Here is a 23,561-nt window from a genome sequence, read left to right on the forward strand (position 1 = left end):
TTATCGCATCTGATAAATTTATTTTACATAAATTACAAATAATATAAATGAGTAAAATATAATAAACATTAAAGAAATTATAATATAAATATGTACAGGAATATTAACTATTTCAGGTCCAATGAGTACGACTTTGAAAAACAAAAAACAAAAAACAAAAAAAAACAAGAAAAAGAATAAAAGTTTAACAGAAAATTCATTTTACTTAAACTATTTCTCAATATTTATTGTCGTCAAAAATATTATTATTATTATTATTATTTTATAATTTGAGGCTTGACCTTAAAATATATTAAATATACATATTTATATAAAATAATCAGGACTTGATTGACTTTGGAATAGAAGAAAAAAAAAACTAAAAATGATTAAATCTCTACACTTTTCACAATTACTTTCTTTTTTTTTTTCTGCAATAAAGAGAGCCTTACTCGATAGACAATAATCGACTAGGCGCAGTCATATTTATTATTAATTGTTAAGTCTATATATAAATTAATTAATTAATTAAATAATAATAATAATAATTGTCTCACTCAATTGCTTCTTCATTTTATTTTATCTCATAAATAATAAATACGCGCTCAATTGTTCCCAACGCAAACTTACGCCTATTGTTTATAACAGAAGCAAAATTATTATCCTGTTTAGTGACTAATATATGTACATATATTTATATTTATATAGATATATATATATATATAAACTAAGAAGAAAAAAAAATCTATATAATGCAATTGAAGCGTTAACGATTAACTAGAGTCATTATGTTTTCTTTTCTTTTCTTTTCTTTTTTTTCTTTTTTTTTTTTTTTAAATTGTACAGTCATAATAATTATTATTTTTATATTCTTTTTTAAATTTTAACAGCTGACTAATTGGCAATTCAAGTCTAATAATACTATTGTTTAAGCAGATTATATATATGTATATATATATATAATTTAACATCGATGACACACGAAATTTAATTTAAAACTTTCAGCTAATCGACACAAATATAGAGAGAATATTTAATGGCAGTAGATTTTTTTCTTATTAATTTCTTTTTTTTTAAATTAAAGGATATATATATGTAGATAGATATATATTAAGCTCCGGAAAAACCATATACTTCCAATACTCTTATTTCAAAATCACCGCTGGCACAGAGAGGCGGATTGTTGAATGTCGAACAGTGATCAGTTTTTCCATATCTTATATTTTCATCCATCCAAATAGCTTGACCGTCACTTAAAAATAATAATAATAATAATAAATAATAATAATTAATATTTATTTAAAATAATAAATAATTACCCGCCGCCAATTGTTATCATTTTAGAATCAGCAGCCATAAATAATTCTGCTGAATGATGAACTTTTATATCATTGTGCGTTGAATCCATACCAACCCATGGATATTTAGCACGTTCTGGATATAAACTGAATAAAAATGTTTCTCCAGTACCAAAATATGCTTGTCTATGTCCTTTGTCATCTTTCATATTACGCTCACACCATCTCGTTGAACAATACGCACCAAATACCTTATCAAAAATAATATAATATGATTCAAATATTCGAATTAGTTATTAATTTTTAAATAAATTACCTCATTGTTACAGGTTTTAATCATTAATAAAGTTGGCTCATGTTGTTCAACTCGTAAATAGAATGTCGTTAATGAACATCCGTGTTCTTCAGTAGTATATAGTAAAGTAGGCTGGTACATTGTTATCCTGACTGGTAACCACGACCACAACGTAAACAGCTAGTGGAATAAAAACAATAAAAAAACTAAATTAAATTGAATAAAATAATATTTTACTTTCCAATTAACATAACTCATAAATCATGCATAACACACAATTTATTTAAATAAATAAACATTATTTTTTTTTTGTATTTTCAAAATAAAATCATGCCCAAACTTTTTTAGTCTCATGCAATCTCATTTTATTTTTTTATTTTAATAATTATTATAAATTAAATTAAATTAAAAAAAAAAAGTGAATGCATGGAGAAGCGCAGCAATAAATATATAATAAAATAAATAAATAAACAAATGAAAATGTATGAAAATTTATTTATAAACTTTTTTTTCCTTTAAAATATATAATAAATAATTAATATTACAACAACAGCAGATGATTGACCATCATCCTCGTAATAAAAAATAATAATTATAGCTCTGCAATAAATATAATAATTTAATAGCATAATTAATTAATTAATTAACTAAATAAAATAATTTATAATAATAACAACAACAAATAAAATTCCAAATTATCAGTGGTTGCAGCCAGACACCTAATGGACGATGACAATTTTACACTCTGCTACTTTTTTATATATCTTTTTTTTTTTTTATTAATGAATACTTACATTTTCATCTTCCTCAACGACTAGTGATTTAATTCCCTGTATGGGATAAGCTCCCATTGCATAAGACCGCGGTTCCGGACTATGTGAACCCTTTTTATTTTTTATTTATTATTTTTTTAAAATCGTAACACGATTAATCCATTAATGCAGCCAAACACACACAATATTATGATTAAAAAAAAAAAATAATAATTATTAAAAAAATAAAAAAAAAATAAATGAACAATGGCAGGTTAATCTTAATTAATTAAATCGCGAGGATGAGGTCTTTTAATTAATTAATTAATTCAAGTGATTAAAATGAAAAGCTCTCGCGATAAAATTTAATAATTGGGCGAATATATATGAAAAATATTAGGTAAATAAATAAAAAAGTGGTAGAGTAGTTTTAGATCATCACAATGGCAAAAAATAGCACATTAAAATAAACGACACATTTGCCAAAAATATAATTATACAATACCCTGTCTTTGAATGTTTCTTCACACTCTTTCTGAAAACAAATCATCAACAATAATTCAACAGAAAAAAAAAAAAAAAAAAACGAAAAAAAAAAAGAAACTGATAGATTTTAAATTGAATTTATCACGATTAGCAACCCAAATAATAATTGACGTAAGAATAAAAAAATAACAATAATAATTAAAGGGAAATCGTTGGTTATGTGTTATTATATATGATTAACATTGCCAATAATATTAAATATGAATAGTTATTTATAAATTATATAAAATAGTATTACCTCTCGTATAGTAAGTGTGTGTGACATCATCTGTATGTTGACTTGAGATTGACTTGTTGGTAAATTGTCCGATGATCGAGATCGTGCAAGTGATCGCGAGCCTGTTAATACAGTCCTGCTTTTTAATGTTAATTCTGTACGTAAAAATACTTTTGATATGTAAGCCGATGTTAGTCCGCGAATTCCAAATGCTATTCTTAATAATTTTGCCGGGCTTACCTAAAAAAAAATAAACAATCAATCAATCAATCAATTTATTTGATTTATTTTTAAAAAAAATTAATTACCGGTATTTGGCGGCAAAATTTTGATAATGCTGTATCTAATCCATGTTTAACTATTTCTTGCATCCATTCCGATGACTGTGACGATGAATGTTTATAAAATAATAACAATATTGCCATTGCAATGCGATAAAATACCTTTTAGAAAATAAATAAAATTAATATTCATAATAATAATAAATAAAAATAAAAATAAACATTACCTTTGAACCCTCGTGTAAAAAACAATCCATTACCCTGACAATATGTTGAAATGGAAGTAATTGAAGAATCCACCAAATCCAATCAGAATAAATTCTATCACCTCTCATACCACTGTGTCGTGATAAATGCGCAGCTGCTGATTTCTATAATAATAAATTTAATTAATAAATGAAATTTTAAATTATTTTAGTTGAATATAAAAAACTTACGACATATTTTTTAGCTATTTGTTCGACAGTTTTCCACGTAACTTCAAACAATAATTTTGTTTGTGTTACAAATACTTTATCTTTGCAAGCAACTAAACTTGCCATACAGTGATAACAGTCTTCCTCAGTCATAAAATGTAAAAGTAATGCCGTAAATGGATAAAGTGTTGGACTGTATGTTATATCTGGGCATGAAAATCCTAATACAGATACTACACGATCAGCAATATTTCTACCCTTTCCAGTTAAATTGTACGATAGACAATGACTGCTGTCAACAAATGACGGCAATACTATTGACTTTTCTGATAATTCTGTTAAATAATAATTGTTATTAATATTTTTTTTTTAATTTAATAAATTTAATTATTTTTATTAAATAGCGAATAATTAAAAAAAATGAAAAAAAAATTGAAGCCGCCTTACTTTCATCAATTAATTCAACAATTTGTGAAGGAGTGGCTTTAGAGGGAAAAGTAATACCCTTTCCCTCTAAACCTTTTATAGGACTTTTCTTACTATCTTTATCATTCTTACCAACAGTACCAAATAATGAGGTAACCATGGCCCAATAAAAACCATCCTCAGCTTTTGTAAATATATTTTTAGCTGATGTATGTTGCTGACAAAGTGCCGGCCATAAATGTGCTCTTATTCCATTATTTAATGGCCAAGCATTTTCACGTAAAATTATTTTAACTTCACGTTTTCTATTACTTTGTATCAATGTATTTACTTCATTAAATGATTTAAGAGTTTGTTTTTTACTAGAAGGTGATTCTGGATTGATTACAATGTTTGTTGCATCAACATGAGGTGGAAATGGTTCATCAGTAGTAACTGTTCCTGTTGTTGTTGTTGTTGTTGTTGTTGTTGTTGTTGTTCCTGTACCTGTTGTTGTTGTATTTACTGGATCTTCTTCAATCATTGACATATTTGCTGCTGCTGCTGCTACTGCTGCTACTGATGATGATGATGATGATGATACTGGAGGTGAATGACTTGTGTTAGTTCTATTTGAGCTGGTTGTAGTCGTTGTTAATATCATGGCAAACATTTATTGTTTTTTGTTTAATTAAAAACTACGGTGGTACTGGACCCCCGTCCATAATTTGATTGATCAAGTTCTTTATCATTACCACCGTTTTATGTCAAGTCTACAGTTGTTACTATTTTCATCTGTAATAATAATTTATAGTTAAAATTATTCAAGTGCTACAGTTTAATAATTTAATGCATCTCTGCTTAAATAACCTATGGAATAAAATTTAAAATGATCTAAAATTAGTAACTTGAGGTTCTTAACAGGCATCATCATCATCATTATCATGATAATGATAATGATTAAAATTTATTACGACTAATATTCTTGTACTTGTACTCGAAAAAATTTTTATCATCCTCATTAATTTTTTAAAATTTTTTTACAGACCTGTAATGGCTAAATCTTTAAATGTTTCCATTATTAGAGTGGATAAAAAGGCGTGTGTGTATTTATGGCAACTGTCCAAATCACATGACATTATACATGAACCAAATGCCAAAATATATTTTATCTTTTTTTTTTATTATTATTTTTAATTGTTAATCATTTAATAGTTTATTAAAATAGAGTTTTAATAACAATAACAACAACTAAAAATAATAATATTAAATAGAGATTATAATAATAAGTATGCAAATATTATTATCAGTATTATTATTATAGTTATTTACTCAAGTATTTAACTTTAAGTTTATGCATCTTAATTATATAAAATATTATAAATCGTATTATCTGTTGTATTTATAGATATCAACAATAACAAGAATTAGTAAATTTATAATATATATAGAGTTTAACACTACGGTATATAATAATAATAACAATAATAATAATAATAATAATGATGCGTGTGACGCTGACATTGCCATTTACCATTTGCCATTAATGCGGATGAAATCGTGGTTTCGAATTAACGAGGTAAAATTGAAAGGGCGGAGTCTGTGTCTAAAGGGGCACTGTATACATATATAATATATAATACCAACAGAGATAACCAGCAAGAGCTTTTGCGACCTCGCTTTTAAAAATTTTATTATTATATATCATATTAAAAAATTAAAAATTAAGAAAAAAAAAAAAAATGATAATAATAAAACTAATTACCGCCAATGTGACTTGACACCATAAATCCAAACAAATCGTTGCTACTTAAAATAATAACGAGATGATGAAATTTAAGTTATTTTATTATTATTATATTTTTTATATCCCGGTTATGATAATTTAAATTTATGTGTAGCAGCATTCATCAGTAATCAGTAACCTGATGAAAAAAAATAAATAATTAATTTATTTAAAAACAATAACACTATCACACTACTGATAATACACTTGACAATATCACTGTACCAATTATTGTTATTATATTATTTTATTTTATTGGATTAGTTGTCTATAATATACACAATTGTTATAGAAAGATCCACCAAGAGCAAACACCACCACCACTATCACTAAAAATAATAATTATTTAAATAAATAACTAAGGAAAAATGTTTTTTTTTAAAAAACCAAGTCAGGTGTGTACGTGTGCAGTAAAGATTATAAACTCTCTTACTCTTTGGTAGAGATTCAGATTATTATATATAATAATATTTTAGCAGCTACCACTGAGTAGTCGCACTAGCACATCACCACACATCACACATCAGACACTCGACACTCTAATAAATACACACAGACTGATATACATATATATATATATATATACATATAATTATTATAGATATTGTACAAGACATATATGTGTATATAAAATAAAATAAAATCATACGTGATACGTACTGATGGTTCCTCGTCGTAATCGTCCCTGTTCCTGTCCCTGCTTACAATTTTTTATTCTTCTTATTATTTATTTATTTTTTTTTTTTAACTATTTCTACTTGTCTTCGTTGTTTTCTATATCAATGCAGATACCGAGGGGTTGAAACTATTAGAGCAACAAAGACACCAGTTAAATTGTTGATTACAACAGAGACCACAATATCTATTTATTGACTACAGTTTACATGGATATCATTTTTTTTTCTCCCGTGTGAATTAAAAAGAAAAAAAAATTTCAATAATCAATTTGATTTATCAGCGCCATCTTTTTTATTTCTGTCGGTAAGTTACCGATTCAAATTACGCGCGATTTTCAACTGACAGTTGTAGCGGCTCTGACATGTGTGTAAAGTAATTAAATCATAATAATAATAATAAATAATAATAATAATTATGCATGATGAAGCTTATTATCAAAGACGTATACCGAGAAGAAATTTAGGAAATTGGAATAATTTTTTAAGATTTATTTGGGATAATGACACGCGCGCATTTTTAAATCGAACTTTCAAAGAATGGGGTAATTATAATTATTATTATAATTAAATTTATAATTTTAATAATTATAATATGTAAAAAAAAAGGTCAGTTGGGATTATTTTATTTATGTTTTTACGGAGCATTATTTTCAATATTTATATTACAACTGTGGATTAGCTTTAAAAATATTGGATTTGATCGTCCATACATCCAGCATTCATATGAAAAATCAATTGAATCTAGAATAATATATTATCAACCTCTTAATCGTGATTTACATACACAAAATCCAGGTAATTATAATTTTAACTAATTATTATTATAATAATAATAATTAAATTTGAAAAAAAAAAAAAAAACAGGTCTAGGATTTATACCAAACATTCATATTTCTGTGGCACCAATAATTTGGATAAATAAAAATAATAAAAAATCACAAGCTCAAGGTTACATTAGAGCGATTGATAATTTTTTAAATTCATATCGCAATAAAATATATAAAAATTCATCGCTTTATTTTGACATAAAATTATTAGGAAAATGTTCTGTTTCACCATACGGATATTTTGAACATAAACCATGCGTTTATTTAAAATTAAATAAGGTATTTATAATACATATTTATACTTAATTGATAATAATAAGTAATTATAATTATTAGAGATTTGAATGGTCACCAGTTTATTACAACAAAACATCAGAATTACCGGAATACATGCCGACGACATTGAAAACACTTGTGCGATCTACTTCTCAGGTACGAATTTAACTAATAATAATAAAAAATAAATAAATAATAAATAATAAATAATTTATTTAGCCTTATATTTGGATATCTTGTACCGGTGCGACAAATTTTGACAATCAACACATGGGAATTATTGATTATCTTCCACTTGCTGGTTTACCTGTCAATTATTTTCCTTTTACCGGACACCCCAACTACTTGTCACCAGTAGTGGCATTAATTTTTAATAATCTTACTGGTAATGGATTTATAATCACTAAAATAATAATAATAATAAATAATCAATTAGAGTTTTTAATTACAGCTAATAGACTGATAACAATAAAATGTAACATGTGGGCTTATAATATCGATCAAAGCAGCCCATTGTATTTTCAAATATTTAATGAAGATGATGATGATGATGATAATAAATAAATTTTGTTGTTATTTGAATGACGTAGTGGTCTGTAGTGTTATTGGAATTTAATATAAGAAGTAAGAGTATGTTGTGTGTTAGTATGTTAGTTTGGTATCTGGTGGGGAAGGGACTAAAATAAAGGTAGAGGAAATGAATAAGATTGTAGATTGTAGTGAGTAGAGCAGACAAGAGTATACAAGAGCAACAGTCGTGGGCAGTAATCATTACATTGAATAGACAGCAGTCGAGTGAAAGAATTTAAATAGCGGGGATACTTAATCATATTTTTTATTTTTATTTTTATTTTTATTTTTATTTTATTTATCATCACTCGTGCTCACGAATTTGTGTTGTTAAAATGAGTCGTAGAAATAATAATGAAAAAGCAAATGAATATACTGATGATTATATGAGAATTCCAATTATTAAAAGCAAATTTAACAAATTTAAAGATTTTTTTTATAATCCTGAAAAAAAAACAGTGTTAGGAAAAAATAGAAAACAATGGGGTAAATATTATAATTTATTAATTTTTAAATATATCTAATGTTCTACTTTTATTTTATCTATTTTCTACGCGCTATCTATTTATCATATTTATTATCACTCAGTAAAACTAACATATAAAGACAGTTATTTTTATTATTTTTAAAATTGAACTTTCATGATTTGAAATTTCAAGGATTTGTCCTTGTTGAGTTCGTTATATATTTTATAAAAAAAAAAGAAAACTTAATTCATATGTAAATTAAACTCGTTATATTTTTTAAAATGTATATACAAAAAAAAAAAAGATTTTTTTTTTTTTATCTTTGTGATAAAACTTTACGATCTCGCGTGATAAGCTAAACATATTTGGTTTTTTTTTCTTTATTTTTCCTCATTAACTGTCTTGTCACACGTGTTGTGTAATATAATTAAAATTACACAACTTCTATTGTATTACTTTTTTTTTTTCCTTTTTTGTTTAACACAAAATAAATAATAATAATAATAATTGTTTGTAAAAATTATCAGTATCAACGTAAATGTGATAATGAATATTTAAAATATATAAATAAAGTCCACGTGATTTCTGTATTTATAGTATTGGAGTACTGCCATAATTGAATATATTTATAGAATAAATAAATAATTATTAATTTTTTTTTTTTTTTTTAGGTATTACTGGTCTTTTTTATTTAGTATTCTTCAGTGCATTGGCAGCATTATTTGCAGCATGCATGGCAGCTTTAATGGCAACAGTAAGTACTGATAGACCAAGATGGACACTTGACCAAAGTTTGATAGGAACAAATCCAGGATTAGGATTTAGACCAATATCAGAAAATCCACATGAACTAGCATTAATTTTTTACAAATCAACTAATCAAACTCAAAGAGAAGTTTGGATTAATCGACTTGATGATTATCTTAAAAGTAAGTCGTAAAAAAAAGAAAAAAAATCAAAACAAATTATAAATAATAATAATAACTATTTTTATAGATTATATAAATAAATCTAGTCTATCAAATGGTGGAGTAAATCATCAGATATGTAGTTATGAATTTCCAAATTTAAAAAGTAATCATGTTTGTGATGTTAATTTACAAAAAGATTTTGGAAATTGTACATCTGAGAAACAATATGGATTTAATAATTCATCTCCATGTATTTTTATTAAATTAAATAAGGTAATTATTATTATTTTTTTTATCTACTCCGAATTTAATCCACATTATAATTATTATTATTATTTTTATGTATTAGATATTTGACTGGGTACCAGATTATTATGAACCATCAGAATTACCAGATGATATGCCAGCGGATCTTGTAAAACACATTAAATCATATAGTAATAAATCGGAATTGAATACTGTGTGGGTTAGCTGTCAAGGTGAAGAAGCTGAAGACAGAGAATCACTTGGACCAATTACATATTATCCTAAGATACGAGGATTTCCTGGTTATTATTATCCTTATAAAAATATACCTGGTTATCTAAGTCCACTTGTTGCTGTCAAATTTGAACGGCCTGAGCGTAAGTTATTTTAATTTCATAAAATAATTTAAAAAAATAAAATAATTGTTTTAATTATTATTTTTAAACAGGAAACAAAATAATAAATGTGGAATGTCGTGCATGGGCTAAAAATATTAAATTCCATCAACGACAAAAAATTGGTATGGTTCATTTTGAATTACGAATTGATGATTGATCTGTTTAAATAATTTTAGGTATAATTATTTATTATTTATCAATAAACGGTATCAGGGATTAAATATGTCAATTAAAAAATAATGTACTTACATTTTAATTTAAATTTATAAATTTATTAGTCTTTATATTTAATATATATTTGTTCAAAATCACAACTTACGTATGTTCAATTTTTTTTTGTAAATTTCATAAAATTATAAAATATAGAGATTCATTTTCTTTGTTGTAAATTACTACAGTAATTTTAAAATATCAGATCCATTGATTTCTTTTTTGTAAATGCGCTTATGTAAAATTAATAATAATAATTTAGCGAATTGTTGTCGCATTTAAGATTCATTATAAAAAATAATATTAATAATAATAATAATAATAATAATAATGATTTTAGTCAATTAAAAGTTCAAAGTGAACTGATCCGATTTTATCATTACGATTATGTTTTATATTTCTCGCCCAAGCTTTGCACTCGACATTAATAAGAATTCCAGCTGTAAATAAAATAAAATAAATTAAAATAACTAATAAACAGAAAAAAAAAAAAAAAAAAAATAAAATAAAATAAATTACTTTTTGGTCTTTCAAAATGAACGGCAACTAATGGACTGAGATAACCTTCAGTATTTTCATAAGGATAATAGTATCCTGGAAATCCTTGCTGTGGAATATATTTAACTGGTCCAATATTTTCTTCATCTGCTGGATTTTCTCCTTGGCAAGACACCCAAATAGTATTCAATTGTTTTGATTGACGTGCAGTTAAATTACCAATTATTGTTTTTAAATCACGGGGCATTTTATCCGGCAATTGGTCAACTGATGTATAATATTCTGGTCTCCAGCCATAAATCTAAATTTAATTTAAATTCAATAAAATAATTATAAATTTAAAATAATAATAATAATTTACCTTATTGAGTTTTATAAAAACACATGGACCAGATTTATGATAACCAAAGAAATTTTCTTGTGTACATGGATGCCATTGTCGTACATTTACAACACAAACTTGATCAGGAACTGGTAATTTATGATAATCACAATCTGTTATATGAGCACCTAGACCAGCTGTCGATCCCAATTTCTTGTACTCTAAATAATTTTTTTATTTTTTAATATAAAAATGATATAAAATATAAAAATATATAAATTAATACCTCCTAAAAACTCAGTCAATTCATCAACCCAGTGCTTGTAATTTTCTGGATCTGTTCCCTTGAACCAAATCAAAGTACTTTCAACATTAGACGATGGTGGCATTGGTCTAAATCCCAGACCTAAATAAATAAAATAAAATAAATCCAATCCAATCGAATCCAATAAAATAAAATGAAATAAAATAAAATATAAATACCTGGATTTGTTCCAATAATTGAACCTTCTAATTGCCATTTAGGTATTCTCATATCAAGAGTTTGGAAAAAAAACCAAAAGCATATTGCTACCAATGCAGCAAGTACTCCATAAAATATCAAATAAAATAATCCAACTTTTCCTGTAAATTTAATTTATAAACACACACACTTTATATCATCACTTTACGGGTATTGTTACAATTTATAAAAGGATTAATACTATGCCCTCTAACAATTGGAGCAATTCAATTACATAAAATGATTATTCAATGTTGTGCCAAGGTTATCATCAACATCCTACTTGTAAAATGAAACCATCATATTAAATAACCTTTTATATATCCGTATATATATTTCGTTTTTTTTTTTTTTAAATATTTATGCCCTTTAAAATATATCATTTAATATTAATAGACCTCGTTATATATTAAGGGAAGTTGTAACAATTGTCCCGTATATGCACCATCACCATCATCATAATTATTTGACAATAAAAAAATTAAACAACAAGATGATAGCAGGAAAGATCAGCTGCTCAATTTAAAAACACAGTGACTGACAAAAATAAAATTTTTCAAATATCAATTGAATCATGTTCAAAAAATAATAAAAAATTTTTCCCTTACTGTGTTTTTAAATTGGCCAGCTGAGATGATAAAAATGAAAAAAAAATAAATGGTTGGAATGTTCAATATTTAAAAAGTATGTAATTAGTGTCGGTGATGAATGGATGATTCATGCAAGGTGGAGTTAATTTTATGCGATAAATATAAAAGTTTTAGTTACCCCAACTGCTGGGTGTCCGGCCCATGATGGCTCCAGTTTCTTTGTTGTAAAAAAAGTTTTTAAATGATTGACGTGCTGATATTTCTGGTGGTTTTTCATAAGGATTCATTGATTCCTCCTTAACTCCTAAATCTTTTTTGCTATCCTTAGCCACCATTGTAATAGTTATCACTTTTTTTTTATTATTTAAATAATAAATTTACCACGTTTTTTATAAAAAATATAAATAACAACAAACAACAAGAGTCCACTGCTCCCGGTGGACTACTAGAGAATAAACTGAATGAGATTGAATGGACAAGTTTGTATAATAATTTTAGTTGGCGTTCTCAGTTCTCAGTTCTCAGCGATCCAGTAATCCAGTCATCAGCACATCAGCATACAAACGTTACAAGCAGTTACAAACTTACGAGGTATCTATTATTGTTCCCCTTCCCTTTCATTTCCATGCTTTGCTTTTAAACTTATAGACTTCTCGCTCCCACTTTTTTAACTTCCAGGCTAACGCCCTCTTCTTCTCTCTTTACTTCTCTATAATTTTCTATTCATTCTCTCTTACTCCCACCTTTTTATCCAGAATTACACATCAAACTATACATAAAAATATATGTATAATTCTTCAGGTAACTAAAGTACTATACTTTATACTTTTACCTGAGTCTTCGATCCATATCTACACCTTTCCCCTCAAATATTTTATCACAACTAATCGACTGATAATTTTTTTAAAAATTGTTCAAAAATTTTAAAAAATTGTCAATTGTCGGCTAAATTCACTCTCGTAATCAATCACAGAAAAAGAAAAAATAATTAATCATTTTTTTTTTTAAATTAAAAAATTATTAGACAGCCAACTTCAGTATCAAAAAATTGTCAAGTAGATTTGGACAATTTTTTAAAATAAATCCAACTAAAACTGGTTATCACCTCATATATTATATATATAATTCTAAATAATTTATATGAGTCAGACCGAAAATGCAGTCTCTTTTAAACCAATTGACTACATCCTGCCTAGTATGTGCTGCTTTTATATCACCATTTTATCATCATCATCATCATCATCATCATTATCATCGAACCCGTGACAATGAAATCTAATTGTCATCGAGGTAACACATAAATTATAATTACAATATAATATATATATTTTTTAAATTTATTTATTTAATCGTAATATTTTTAAAACCAATTTTTTTGACATTTTGATTTTTATTATTTGTTAATTATTATTATTATTATTCCGCAATTAATATTTTTATAAACCAATTACATTGTAACAATATTATTATTATTTTTTTAAAATTTAATTATTATTATTATTATTTTTAAATTATAACAATTGTTAGAAATTTTTGAAATTTAGCAACTGCAGTATAATAATATTATTCATCTATTTATTATACAATAATTTTTTTTTTAAATATTAATAGCAATTAATCAAGCAATTAAATTATTAAATGCTTGGACATTACACGCTTCGTTTTATTAACAATTACAATAAATAATAATAATAATAATAATAAATTAATTTAACAATAGTTTTTTTTTTATTATTAGTATAATAATAATCACGATTTGAGTACTCACTTGCCGTAGGATTGCTAATTATATTTTTTAATTTTATTAATCGACATTTTTTAAGCCTTAAATATTTACCGCCAGATGGCTACCACTCCATTTGTTTTTCTCACACTCAGTAATATATTTTTTATCGATTATATATAAACCCAAGGAAAGAAAATAATAATAATAATAATTATTATTATTAACTGTTGGTACTGTCGATTATTATTATTAATTATTATTATTGCAACCCTACTTTTTTTTTTTTTTTAACTACAATATTATACACTAATTAAATATATCTAAATAATGTATTTTTAAAAACACACATGTATTAATTTAATACTAAATTTAACTAGTGAACGCATTATTCACATTTTTTCTCAAAATTCCTATACGTAAATTAAGTATATTTGGTACATTGCGCAAATAATTATTTATATAATTAATAATTAATAATTAAAATTAAATTCACAGATGCAACATTATAAAAGCGTGATGTATCATCAGCAATTATACTTTTATTTTTAAATTTCAACTCTAGTTACTATAAATGAATATTAATATTATTATTATCATTAATATTATTCTTATTATTATTATTATTATATTGATAAATCTCTAGTAGATTGTGATGGAAACATCAAATAAGTACAAAAAATTTTTAAATTAATTTCAAATATTATTTGTTATTATTTTTTTTTTATTCAATCATTCTCTTGCTAATAATTTTGTGCATTATTATTTTAAATAATAAATAAATAATAATGATAATAATTATTGTTGACTTGGATAATGAAGATCATGAGTTTATTAAATTTAAGAGAAAGAGAATGATTGTTTTTTTTTTTTCGTTTTTTTTCGTTTTTTTTTTTAAATAAAAGCATCAAAGTTGTTTGTTAAGTTGCCGATGACTTAGCAAAATTACTGAGATTTATAAATTAAGTATTTTTTAAATTTTTTTATGTATTTAATCTATCATGAGCTCAAAGTGGACGGAGCCACGTCGATCTACCCGATCGTGAATAATGTTTCGAGCCCATGCTTTACATTCAATGTTGATAAGTACGTTACCTATAATTATCAAATATAAAAAAATTTAAATAAAAAAAAAATTTTAATTAAAAATATCAATAGTAATAATAAAAATTACTTACGTTTTGGTGATTCAAACCATACGGCAACGAGTGGACTGAGATATCCAGCATTATTTGTGTACGGGAAATAGAAACCAGGGAATCCAGATCGTGGCTTGTATTGTATCGGTCCAATATTTTCAATATCCGCTGGATTTTCACCTTCACAAGATACCCAGATTGTCTGCAACTCTTCGGGATTACGTATTTTGGCTCCTTTGATACGATTCTTCAGGTCATTTGGCATATTTGCTGGAAGATTTTCTGTGTCATTGTAGAATTGTGGCTGCCAACCAAATATCTGCAACAAGTCAATAAATTATTATTATTATTTTTTTCTTCAAATGTAATTAATTATGAGAACTGACTTTATTGAGCTTGAGGAATATGCAAGGCTGGTAATCCGGGTACATGTACTGTTTAGGTCCAGTGCAGGGTGTAAACTTTTCTAGGTCAACTTCGCAGGCTTTTCCAGGTGCCGGAGGTTTTCCGTAGTCGCAATGAACACGATTTTCCATTATTTGTTGAACTCCAGCTACTCCAGTGCTGCCTGGTTTCGGTGGTTGGTATTCTAAATAAAATAAATGAAAATAAAAATTTGTTTTATAAAAATAAAAAAATAAAAGTTTTTACCTTCCAAAAACTTGTCAATAGCATTGCTCCAGTTTTCATAATTTCCTTTGTTACTGGCTTTGTACCAAATAAGAGTACTTTCAACATTACTCGTGGGTGGCATTGGTCTGAAACCAAGTCCCGGATTATCTCCAATCAATGATTTATCCATTTGCCATTTGGGTGCTCTGTGATCAAGAGTTTGATAGAAAACAGCGAGCATCGCTCCAAAAAATCCCGACAGTACTCCATAAAATATTACGTAAAAAAGCAATATCTTGGCTGAAATAATAAAATGACATACATTTCATACATATATACGACAGTTAATTGGGTTTAATTGTTTCAATGGATAAATAATAGCTCAGAAAACAATTAATAGAGATCACAGATCAAAATTATGTCAATTCACTTGATCGACCAGATACTTGTCATATTTAATATTTATAAATATTTAACTGCTATTCATTTGCATCAATTAATATATTTATATTAATTAACACCCAATAATTATCGCGTTCCATATATATTATATAACAATTATATTTTACCGTATGAGCATTAAAGTTAATTTTTAAATTAATTTAGCGTTTCAAATGTCTACCTAGTTATATATATGAGGGCGGGTATAAAAAGGGGGGTACGATCAATGTCTTGTTATATATATAGAATATATATACATCTTTTCTTCGCGTAATAGTTTCATTTCATTTTTTTTTTCTTTAAATAAATATTTTAAATAGAAATAATTTATAAAAAACAGACATTTTTTTCTTTTGTTCTTAAAATCAACCCTTAGAAATTCTATAGCCAATTGTCTGATTATTGATTTCTTGAGGTACATTTCCGGTTTATGTACGTAATAGAAGAGTAAATTATTACCAATTGATTATTAATAATTTATTTTATTTATTTAATGGAAAAAAAAAAAAAGTGGGTGAGTGGGTGGGGGTGGGGTTGGGGATGATTTTTTATGAAGAAAACGCCCGAGTATTGAGCGTTGCTGAGGAGAATATTGATTATACCGTTAAAATATATATATGAATATGAAAATAAATGAAACTTACCCCAACTGGAACCAGTTCGGCCAAGAAATTGTCCAGTTTCCGAGTTCCATAGGAAAGTACTGAATGCTTCCCATTTACCGAGTTTTGGTGGTGGAGTATAATATTGAGAATCGATTTTTGACTTATCTTCCATGGTATTGTCTATTTAAAATTAAATAGTTTTTCACTGGAGTAAGTTAAAGTCTTTTCTAGTCTGAAGAGGAACCAACGGGTGCTGCAGACAAAGACGCAGTGAGAGGTATTACTGGGAATGATAGTGGACGCGAAAAGACCAGGGGGATGAATATTGAGCGATCTTAGCAGACCCCAGTCCCAGTTTTTCCATCGGGGGAAGAAAATGCGCAATCGCAGTAAACACACATTTACACACTGACTTAATATAACATCGATATGATTGTCAGTTTCAATAATCCCCTACTGCGCAAGAGTATAGCAAACCTTATTTAACTATTTACTCTTTATTTCTTTTATTTTTATTTTTATTTTTACATATCTATTTATCTTAATATCTATAAATATCCATATATACTAGTATTATTTTTAAGGGACCTTTGACTTTTTTTTTTTTTTTTAATTTTTAAATATAATATTTTGTACAAGCAGTTGATTATAATCTTTAAAAATTCGTAACTTGTATAATAATTGAGATTGATGGTCTTTCTTGGGCTTGTTTTAAAGCTTAGACTTTTATCTACAATTTTTAATTTTAATTGATTTTGTTTTGATCGATAGTTTTTGAGGTATCGATTTATATAGATAGTGCTAAATTTTGGAGCAAAAATTTTAGTATTTAATTTTAAAAGTTAATAACTTTAAAATAAATTTAGATAAAGGGCTATAGTTGGGCTCATTTTAAAGCTAAGACCTTCAGGAACAAATTTTATTAATGTTTTATAAGTCTACAGTCAGTAGTTTTTAAAATATTAATTATTTAAGACGATATCTTTTGTCGGGATAAAAAACAAAAGTTTTTAATTTTTAGTTTCATGTCTTTAAAATTTATAACTTTCAAATTGAAGGCCGTTCTTGGGCTCATTTTGATTCTTAGACTTTTTGCTACGATTTTTAGTCATATTTATTCAAGTTTCAATCATTAGTTTTCCGGATATTAATCTATATAGAAAGAGCTAAATTTTGACATGTAAAATTTGAGTTTTTGATTTTAATTTAAAATTTAAAAAATTCGTAACTTTTAAATTACCAGGGATTAAAAGTCCGTGTAGGACTTAAATTAAAGCTTAGAATTTTTACTACGAATTTCGATTTTATCTTATTGGTCTACGATTAATATTTTCCAAGATATTTAAATTCAAATTTAATAGTAAAAAATCCTAATTTAAATATCTATCAATAATTAATTATTTCAACACTTTCCGATGAAATTAAAAAATAATATTAATCTAAAAGCTGCTTGATATAAATATTTATATTTAAAAAAAAAAAAAACATTTGCTGTGTAATCCCAATTTTTTTATTTTTTTAAATCTATTTTAAAACACTAAAGAAGTTATGAGTAATAAAAAAATACGTAATGTAGTTTTTAATAAATATTTTATTACACAAGATTAAAATATTTTGTAAATTTCAAATCCGCACAGATAACAGAGTCTACAAATCTATTGCAATACATCACAATTTTTTTTATTTTTTTAAATTTATTATTATTATTTATATATATATTGTTATATTGCAAATATATGTATGTACATACAATACATTATAAATTTAATAAATCATATGTATTTTTTAAATTTATTTATCTGTACATTCTGCTGGATAATTGTTATCATTTTTTTTTATACACGTCAATTATTTTTACATTCTCGCGATTTAAAAAAAGATCCGATTTAAAAAAAAAAAAAAAAAAAAAAAAAAGAAAAAAGAAAAAAAACAAAGCTCATTGATAATAAAAAAAAACTTGATTATTATGCAGACTTAAAAATGCAAAAAAATTAATATTAAGTCGATCAAAAAGTAAATACAAATTTTAGTAAAAAAAAAAAAAGAAAAAAAAGGCCAATTTAAATTCGATAAAAAAATTATGTTTTAAAATTTGAAGTGAAGAAAAAATAATAACAACAACAACAAAGTCACTCGGCCATTAGCGTAAATTCGTTGCAATCGTTTATAAATCTAAAGCAATCAACACACAAAATAATAATAATAATAATTAATGATTAAGATTAAAGCCGACAAAATAATCGGAAAAAAAAATAATCAAGTCTAATTACAAACTTGAATGATAGTACGATAAATAATGAGCAATTATACAATTACTTTTTTTTTATTTTTGTTTTGTCCTTTTTTTTATTCTTTTTTTTTCGTTTTTTTTCTATTCTACTATCACTATTATTATTATTTTTGTTTTTTAAAATTTACAGATCGTTAGTAGCTGATTTATAATACAAATTAATTGGCAGGTTCTGAGATACTGTTCTCTTAAAAATAAATCGTATATATATAAACGATAGTCACGCCCACTTTTCTATTAAGACACAATCTAAATTTAAAATTTAAAAAAAAAAACGAAAAATAAAATAAAAGCTTACCCCCTAACACTTGTAACACACTCGTGATGATTAATATTTTATATTAATAATTATAATTATTTATATTATTAAAAGATTAAAGAGGTCAATTAGGTGATTATTCATCATTGGGACAGTCTGTAGATTGTTTGGGTATCGTGAAATCCAGTCGATATTGAGCTGAAATAATAAAATAATAATAATAAAAATGAATTTAAATAATTAATAATTATAAATAATTACCTCGCCTGGTAAGATCTTCCATTGTTTGTTCTTTGCAATCAACAGCAAGATGACTGTTACTACCACAATTGTAGCATGATATTTTTTGATGATGACCCATTGGTATAAGACCTGTTACTATTCCTGGAGGTGGTAATGGAGGTGGTGGTGGTGGTGTACCTGGTTGTGGATACTGATAAATTAATTCACCATTTTGTTGAAAACCCTGTGGTGTTGTTGGTTGAAATCCTGGTGCCATTGTTACAGTTGGTCGTGAATAAATAGTGTGGGAATAATTTGTTGAATATATATTTGTATTATTTAATGGTAATCTTGGTGTTGTACCAGGAAAATGATGATTGCCATGTGGTAAAAATGTTATTGGATGATTTCCCGTTGATTGAAATCCTGACATATGTTGTTGCTGCTGCTGTTGTTGTTGTTGTTGTTGTTGTTGTTGTTGTTGTTGTTGTTGTTGTGGTGGGGGTGTTGATAAATTAATTGATGACGATAGTGGTATTGGAGCAGGTGATACTGAACAACTTGAATTATTAGTCACTCCATTAATCATTTGATTTTTCGGTCTCATTTGATTTTTTTTCATACTTCGCGCGCGATCATTATTAATTTGCTGCTGCTGCTGTTGTTGCTGTTGTTGAATAGCTGAAGTATTTTGCCGAGATAATGCAACTGTTGAATAAGACAATACTGAAGTACCAGGTGTCTGTTCACTAGTATTTGATGTTGCAGTAACTGTTGTTGTTGTCACTGATGTATTTTCATTTATGACAGTACTGGTTGCTATCAATGTCGAGTTGCCAGACCAAACTGCCGGTGGTGTACCTGGTGGTGATCTACTACCAGTACTACCATCTGAACTACTGCTCTGTGAACAATGACGACTACTGTCTGCGTCTAATCTCAATGCTTGTAATTGTGCTACGCAGTACATGTGTTGTGCATTGCACCTGGGATAGCGATTTTGCATGCCGACAGTAGTCGTAGCAGCAGCAGCAGGAACTGTAAGACAAGCATAGCAAGGATTCTGAGTCGCGTACACTGAAGGCGGTGGAAAAACAGACAGCTGTTGATTAGGATCCATCGGCGGTGGCTGCATTGTCTGGTAACGTCTGATGCTAGTAATATTTGCAAGATGACTGTGGTGATGGTGATGATGGTGGTGATGATGATGAATTGACTGATGGAAATCTTGAAAAAATGGTAACGCTGGTCCAGGAATTTTCGGACTATAAAATTCATTAACTTCTTGCTGCTGCTGTGAAATCTGAAATAATTCATCAATTCATTAATTTATTATTATTGATTAAAGTTTATGATCATTAACCTCATCAGTTTGTTCAGTTGCCGAATAATTATCAATTTTGTTTTTGTCGATTTGATTTTGGCCGTTTGTTGAAGTTGAACTTTGAGGACGTATAATATTTCTAAGCTGACCTACTGCGTTTTGTGTCAAACCAATTTCTCTCAGTTCTTCGTCACTTATTCTTCTTATCTGTTTATAAAAATAAAGATATTTTTCTCTATAAAAAATTATCAATTTTAAATAAAAATTCGTTACCTCTTCCATTGAATAATTTTGCAGACAGGCTTTATAATTTGGCATTTCTTTGCCGAGGGTTTCACGTAAAGTGTCATTGTTTATTGTTGGAGCAGTACCAGTGATTGATGTTGAAGGAGATCTTAATTTAGCTGGTGGATTATTATTATTATTATTATTTTTAATAGATGAAGTTGAAGATGTTGTACTAGTACTGGTACTGGGAGTAAGACTGTTGTGACGTGAATATGCACCAGAAGTTGGTGTAGTCATTGGAGTAAGTGTAACTGGAGGAGCAGATCTTGATCCAGATCCAGATTGATTTGATGAAGTAACATTTCTTGTTGTAGTACTGGTTGTGTTTGTTTGATTAGCATTAGATGTACGTTCTTCAATAGACCAAGAACGAATACTGCGACGACCTGGTGAATCACTGCGACTTGGTGGTGATCTTGAAGGAGGTGGTGGATGATTTGAAACCGGTGAAGATGGACGACTAACCAATGGGGATGCAGGATAAACAATCATATCACCACTGGGTGCTGCAGTATGATACATCATTTGATGATGATGATAATGATGGTGATTATTTCCAATCATCATTGGAGTTTGTCCAGTCCAGGGTCCTATCGAATTAATTGCTGGGAATCCCAAGTGAAGATACTGAGCTGGATTATGATTTTGTGGATGATTTATAATTTGTTCTGCTGGTGGTAAACAAAGTCCTGGTGGTGGTGGTGGTGGCATTGACATATTTGGTGGGATTCCACCAGCTACCATTGGATTTCCACGGAATATATCAGCATAGTGTTGCTGTTGGTGTTGCTGTTGTATCGGTGGTGGCATCATACCTGACATACCCCCAGCATCTAATCCTTGATCACACAAACGTTCATTAGATCCACAAGGTCCACATCCTGGTGGTAATCCCGGTTTATATCCACTATTTATTTGCTTAGCATTAATACGTGATTCTTCTTCTTCCTTTAATTTCAAAAATATATTACCAAATGTTGTTTTCTGATCATAACTAAAAGCCGGATGATTTAATGCCATTGTATACAAAAGAATTAATTCTTCAAGTGGTTCGTCCTGATTGGCCAATGAATTAGCCATTTCTTGGGTATCAAAATTAGCAAGACTTTTATAAAATGTCTTGGCACATTCATAATTGCATCCATGAAGTAAAGCTACATAGAGAACCAGTTTACGTCGAGCACGTGTGTCAGTAACACCACCGAGATTTGCTAATTCTGCTAAATCAGCAGGATTATTAGCATGATGCTCAGTATCACGTAAATCATTGTAGTCACGCTTGCCCCGATCTTCAATACAAGTACCCAGATATCGGACTTCAAATGGCAGGCACATATTTAATAATGTGCACATAATATCGATTCTCTTATGACTGAAAAATAACAAAAAAATTTATTTAATTATAAATTTAATTTAAAATAAATATTAAAATAATTAATTACCTGGACAAGTTTCCAAACCATGACACGACATTCTCTTTACACACCATTGCCAGACAACATTGATACTCACTTAATCCGAGGATAATTATTTAAACGCAAAGACGCGTTTAATAAAGATAATAATAATTATTATTATTATTATTTATAAGTGATGATGATTATGGTGATCGGAGACTATCAGGAATATGCTTGTTGATGATTCGATACTTGTATAGTTAACAATATATATATATATATTTAAAAAAATAAATTTAAAATAATGAAATTTGGTTGAAAATAAAAATTAAACACTCGATAAATTACTGGCTATGGACGTATTACGACCATCACCTTCAAGCTTCAAGACACACTAGTGGGGATAAAAAAAAAATAATAAAATAATAAAACAAATACCTAAAGTATTGTCTGGTAATTTTATACTCCAATGGAGATAAATAATACTTGCAAGTTATTAATAAATAAATAACTAATTAATTAGCATACGCACTTAATAATAAATAATAATTATTTGTCAAGTCGCGTAATTCGTATGCTAAATACCGTAATGGCCATTTTATAAATCCGCTACTCATGTAGCCGCGAATTATTTTTTTTTAATTCAAACTTGGAAACGCGCCTTTATTTTCGCATAACGGAATTTTATTTTTTTGAATTTTATTGTTAATGACAATTAAAAAAATTTTAATTGATAAATATTTTTATTTGATCCTAGAGCCGTAGCTCTCTAAGGGCCATAAAAAAAATACG

At 27.0% G+C, this 23,561-nt stretch overlaps 6 protein-coding genes across 17 annotated transcripts; 2 read left to right on the plus strand and 4 right to left on the minus strand.

Annotated features, from left to right (window-relative positions):
- Window positions 1-395: 395 nt before the first annotated feature.
- LOC130676871 (GTPase-activating protein skywalker) lies at window positions 396-6,774 on the minus strand. 10 transcript variants are annotated; one of them, XM_057483370.1, is made up of 13 exons: window positions 6,409-6,523; window positions 6,201-6,304; window positions 5,955-6,114; window positions 4,232-4,984; window positions 3,806-4,119; window positions 3,596-3,739; window positions 3,396-3,530; window positions 3,109-3,327; window positions 2,830-2,859; window positions 2,367-2,456; window positions 1,594-1,752; window positions 1,299-1,528; window positions 396-1,231 (listed from the first exon to the last, which is right to left on the minus strand). In XM_057483370.1, the coding sequence occupies exons 4-13, from the start codon at window positions 4,860-4,862 to the stop codon at window positions 1,090-1,092; spliced, it is 2,094 nt and encodes a 697-aa protein (XP_057339353.1). In that variant the 5' UTR covers window positions 4,863-4,984; window positions 5,955-6,114; window positions 6,201-6,304; window positions 6,409-6,523; the 3' UTR covers window positions 396-1,089. The 10 variants fall into 10 exon arrangements, with proteins under 10 accessions (XP_057339353.1, XP_057339352.1, XP_057339354.1 ...); XM_057483369.1 differs by lacking the exons at window positions 6,201-6,304; window positions 6,409-6,523 and adding an exon at window positions 6,636-6,774; XM_057483371.1 differs by lacking the exons at window positions 6,201-6,304; window positions 6,409-6,523 and adding an exon at window positions 6,625-6,752.
- Window positions 6,775-6,938: 164 nt separating this feature from the next.
- LOC130676876 (sodium/potassium-transporting ATPase subunit beta-2-like) lies at window positions 6,939-8,687 on the plus strand. Of its 2 annotated transcripts, none has more exons than XM_057483383.1 (6): window positions 6,939-7,194; window positions 7,259-7,447; window positions 7,517-7,758; window positions 7,816-7,911; window positions 7,975-8,140; window positions 8,192-8,687. In XM_057483383.1, the coding sequence occupies exons 1-6, from the start codon at window positions 7,068-7,070 to the stop codon at window positions 8,317-8,319; spliced, it is 948 nt and encodes a 315-aa protein (XP_057339366.1). In that variant the 5' UTR covers window positions 6,939-7,067; the 3' UTR covers window positions 8,320-8,687. The 2 variants fall into 2 exon arrangements, with proteins under 2 accessions (XP_057339366.1, XP_057339367.1); XM_057483384.1 differs by having other exon boundaries at window positions 8,207-8,687.
- On the plus strand, window positions 8,656-14,576 carry LOC130676875 (sodium/potassium-transporting ATPase subunit beta-2-like). The gene is made up of 5 exons (XM_057483382.1): window positions 8,656-8,811; window positions 9,464-9,721; window positions 9,789-9,976; window positions 10,053-10,326; window positions 10,398-14,576. Exons 1-5 carry the CDS (start codon window positions 8,661-8,663, stop codon window positions 10,502-10,504), a joined length of 978 nt encoding a protein of 325 aa, XP_057339365.1. The 5' UTR covers window positions 8,656-8,660; the 3' UTR covers window positions 10,505-14,576.
- LOC130676873 (sodium/potassium-transporting ATPase subunit beta-2-like) lies at window positions 10,857-12,804 on the minus strand. Its single transcript, XM_057483380.1, has 6 exons — window positions 12,648-12,804; window positions 11,861-12,001; window positions 11,664-11,783; window positions 11,417-11,598; window positions 11,077-11,356; window positions 10,857-10,997 (listed from the first exon to the last, which is right to left on the minus strand). The coding sequence occupies exons 1-6, from the start codon at window positions 12,802-12,804 to the stop codon at window positions 10,894-10,896; spliced, it is 984 nt and encodes a 327-aa protein (XP_057339363.1). The 3' UTR covers window positions 10,857-10,893.
- A 585-nt stretch (window positions 14,577-15,161) lies between the features above and the next one.
- LOC130676874 (sodium/potassium-transporting ATPase subunit beta-2) lies at window positions 15,162-17,211 on the minus strand. Its single transcript, XM_057483381.1, has 5 exons — window positions 17,029-17,211; window positions 15,983-16,243; window positions 15,718-15,920; window positions 15,371-15,650; window positions 15,162-15,287 (listed from the first exon to the last, which is right to left on the minus strand). Exons 1-5 carry the CDS (start codon window positions 17,159-17,161, stop codon window positions 15,184-15,186), a joined length of 981 nt encoding a protein of 326 aa, XP_057339364.1. The 5' UTR covers window positions 17,162-17,211; the 3' UTR covers window positions 15,162-15,183.
- LOC130676869 (alpha-protein kinase 1-like) lies at window positions 17,125-23,369 on the minus strand. 2 transcript variants are annotated; one of them, XR_008991509.1, is made up of 6 exons: window positions 22,815-23,363; window positions 21,358-22,744; window positions 21,124-21,291; window positions 19,800-21,063; window positions 19,306-19,736; window positions 17,125-17,537 (listed from the first exon to the last, which is right to left on the minus strand). XR_008991509.1 is itself a non-coding variant. In XM_057483366.1 (6 exons), exons 2-6 carry the CDS (start codon window positions 22,859-22,861, stop codon window positions 19,675-19,677), a joined length of 2,928 nt encoding a protein of 975 aa, XP_057339349.1. In that variant the 5' UTR covers window positions 22,862-23,163; window positions 23,302-23,369; the 3' UTR covers window positions 18,572-19,674. The 2 variants fall into 2 exon arrangements, 1 of the variants encoding a protein (XP_057339349.1); XM_057483366.1 differs by lacking the exon at window positions 17,125-17,537 and having other exon boundaries at window positions 18,572-19,736; window positions 22,815-23,163; window positions 23,302-23,369.
- Window positions 23,370-23,561: the final 192 nt, after the last annotated feature.

The sequence above is a fragment of the Microplitis mediator genome, chromosome 11 (assembly GCF_029852145.1).
Source record: "Microplitis mediator isolate UGA2020A chromosome 11, iyMicMedi2.1, whole genome shotgun sequence".
Taxonomy (NCBI): Eukaryota; Metazoa; Arthropoda; class Insecta; order Hymenoptera; family Braconidae; genus Microplitis; species Microplitis mediator.

Bases quoted from the DNA above. Each gene is read 5' to 3' on its own strand.
- LOC130676875 (XM_057483382.1), top strand. From the start codon at position 8,661: ATGAGTCGTAGAAATAATAATGAAAAAGCAAATGAATATACTGATGAT. The intron at 9,722-9,788 runs GTAAGTCGTAAA...CTATTTTTATAG, and splicing joins ACTTGATGATTATCTTAAAA to ATTATATAAATAAATCTAGT. The intron at 9,977-10,052 runs GTAATTATTATT...TTTATGTATTAG, and splicing joins TTTTTATTAAATTAAATAAG to ATATTTGACTGGGTACCAGA.
- LOC130676876 (XM_057483383.1), top strand. From the start codon at position 7,068: ATGCATGATGAAGCTTATTATCAAAGACGTATACCGAGAAGAAATTTA. The intron at 7,912-7,974 runs GTACGAATTTAA...TAATTTATTTAG, and splicing joins TTGTGCGATCTACTTCTCAG to CCTTATATTTGGATATCTTG. The intron at 8,141-8,191 runs GTAATGGATTTA...ATAATCAATTAG, and splicing joins AATTTTTAATAATCTTACTG to AGTTTTTAATTACAGCTAAT.
- LOC130676869 (XM_057483366.1), bottom strand. From the start codon at position 22,861: ATGGTGTGTAAAGAGAATGTCGTGTCATGGTTTGGAAACTTGTCCAG. The intron at 21,292-21,357 runs GTAACGAATTTT...TTTTATAAACAG, and splicing joins AAAATTATTCAATGGAAGAG to ATAAGAAGAATAAGTGACGA. The intron at 21,064-21,123 runs GTTAATGATCAT...GAATTATTTCAG, and splicing joins CAACTGAACAAACTGATGAG to ATTTCACAGCAGCAGCAAGA.
- LOC130676871 (XM_057483372.1), bottom strand. From the start codon at position 4,862: ATGTTTGCCATGATATTAACAACGACTACAACCAGCTCAAATAGAACT. The intron at 2,860-3,108 runs GTAATACTATTT...ATTTGTTTTCAG, and splicing joins ACACACTTACTATACGAGAG to AAAGAGTGTGAAGAAACATT. The intron at 1,232-1,298 runs GTAATTATTTAT...ATTATTTTTAAG, and splicing joins ATGATAACAATTGGCGGCGG to TGACGGTCAAGCTATTTGGA.
- LOC130676873 (XM_057483380.1), bottom strand. From the start codon at position 12,804: ATGGTGGCTAAGGATAGCAAAAAAGATTTAGGAGTTAAGGAGGAATCA. The intron at 11,599-11,663 runs GTATTAATTTAT...AAAATTATTTAG, and splicing joins ATTGACTGAGTTTTTAGGAG to AGTACAAGAAATTGGGATCG. The intron at 11,357-11,416 runs GTAAATTATTAT...AATTAAATTTAG, and splicing joins TTTTTATAAAACTCAATAAG to ATTTATGGCTGGAGACCAGA.
- LOC130676874 (XM_057483381.1), bottom strand. From the start codon at position 17,161: ATGGAAGATAAGTCAAAAATCGATTCTCAATATTATACTCCACCACCA. The intron at 16,244-17,028 runs GTAAGTTTCATT...TTATTATTTCAG, and splicing joins CCGAACTGGTTCCAGTTGGG to CCAAGATATTGCTTTTTTAC. The intron at 15,651-15,717 runs GTCAGTTCTCAT...GACTTGTTGCAG, and splicing joins TATTCCTCAAGCTCAATAAA to ATATTTGGTTGGCAGCCACA.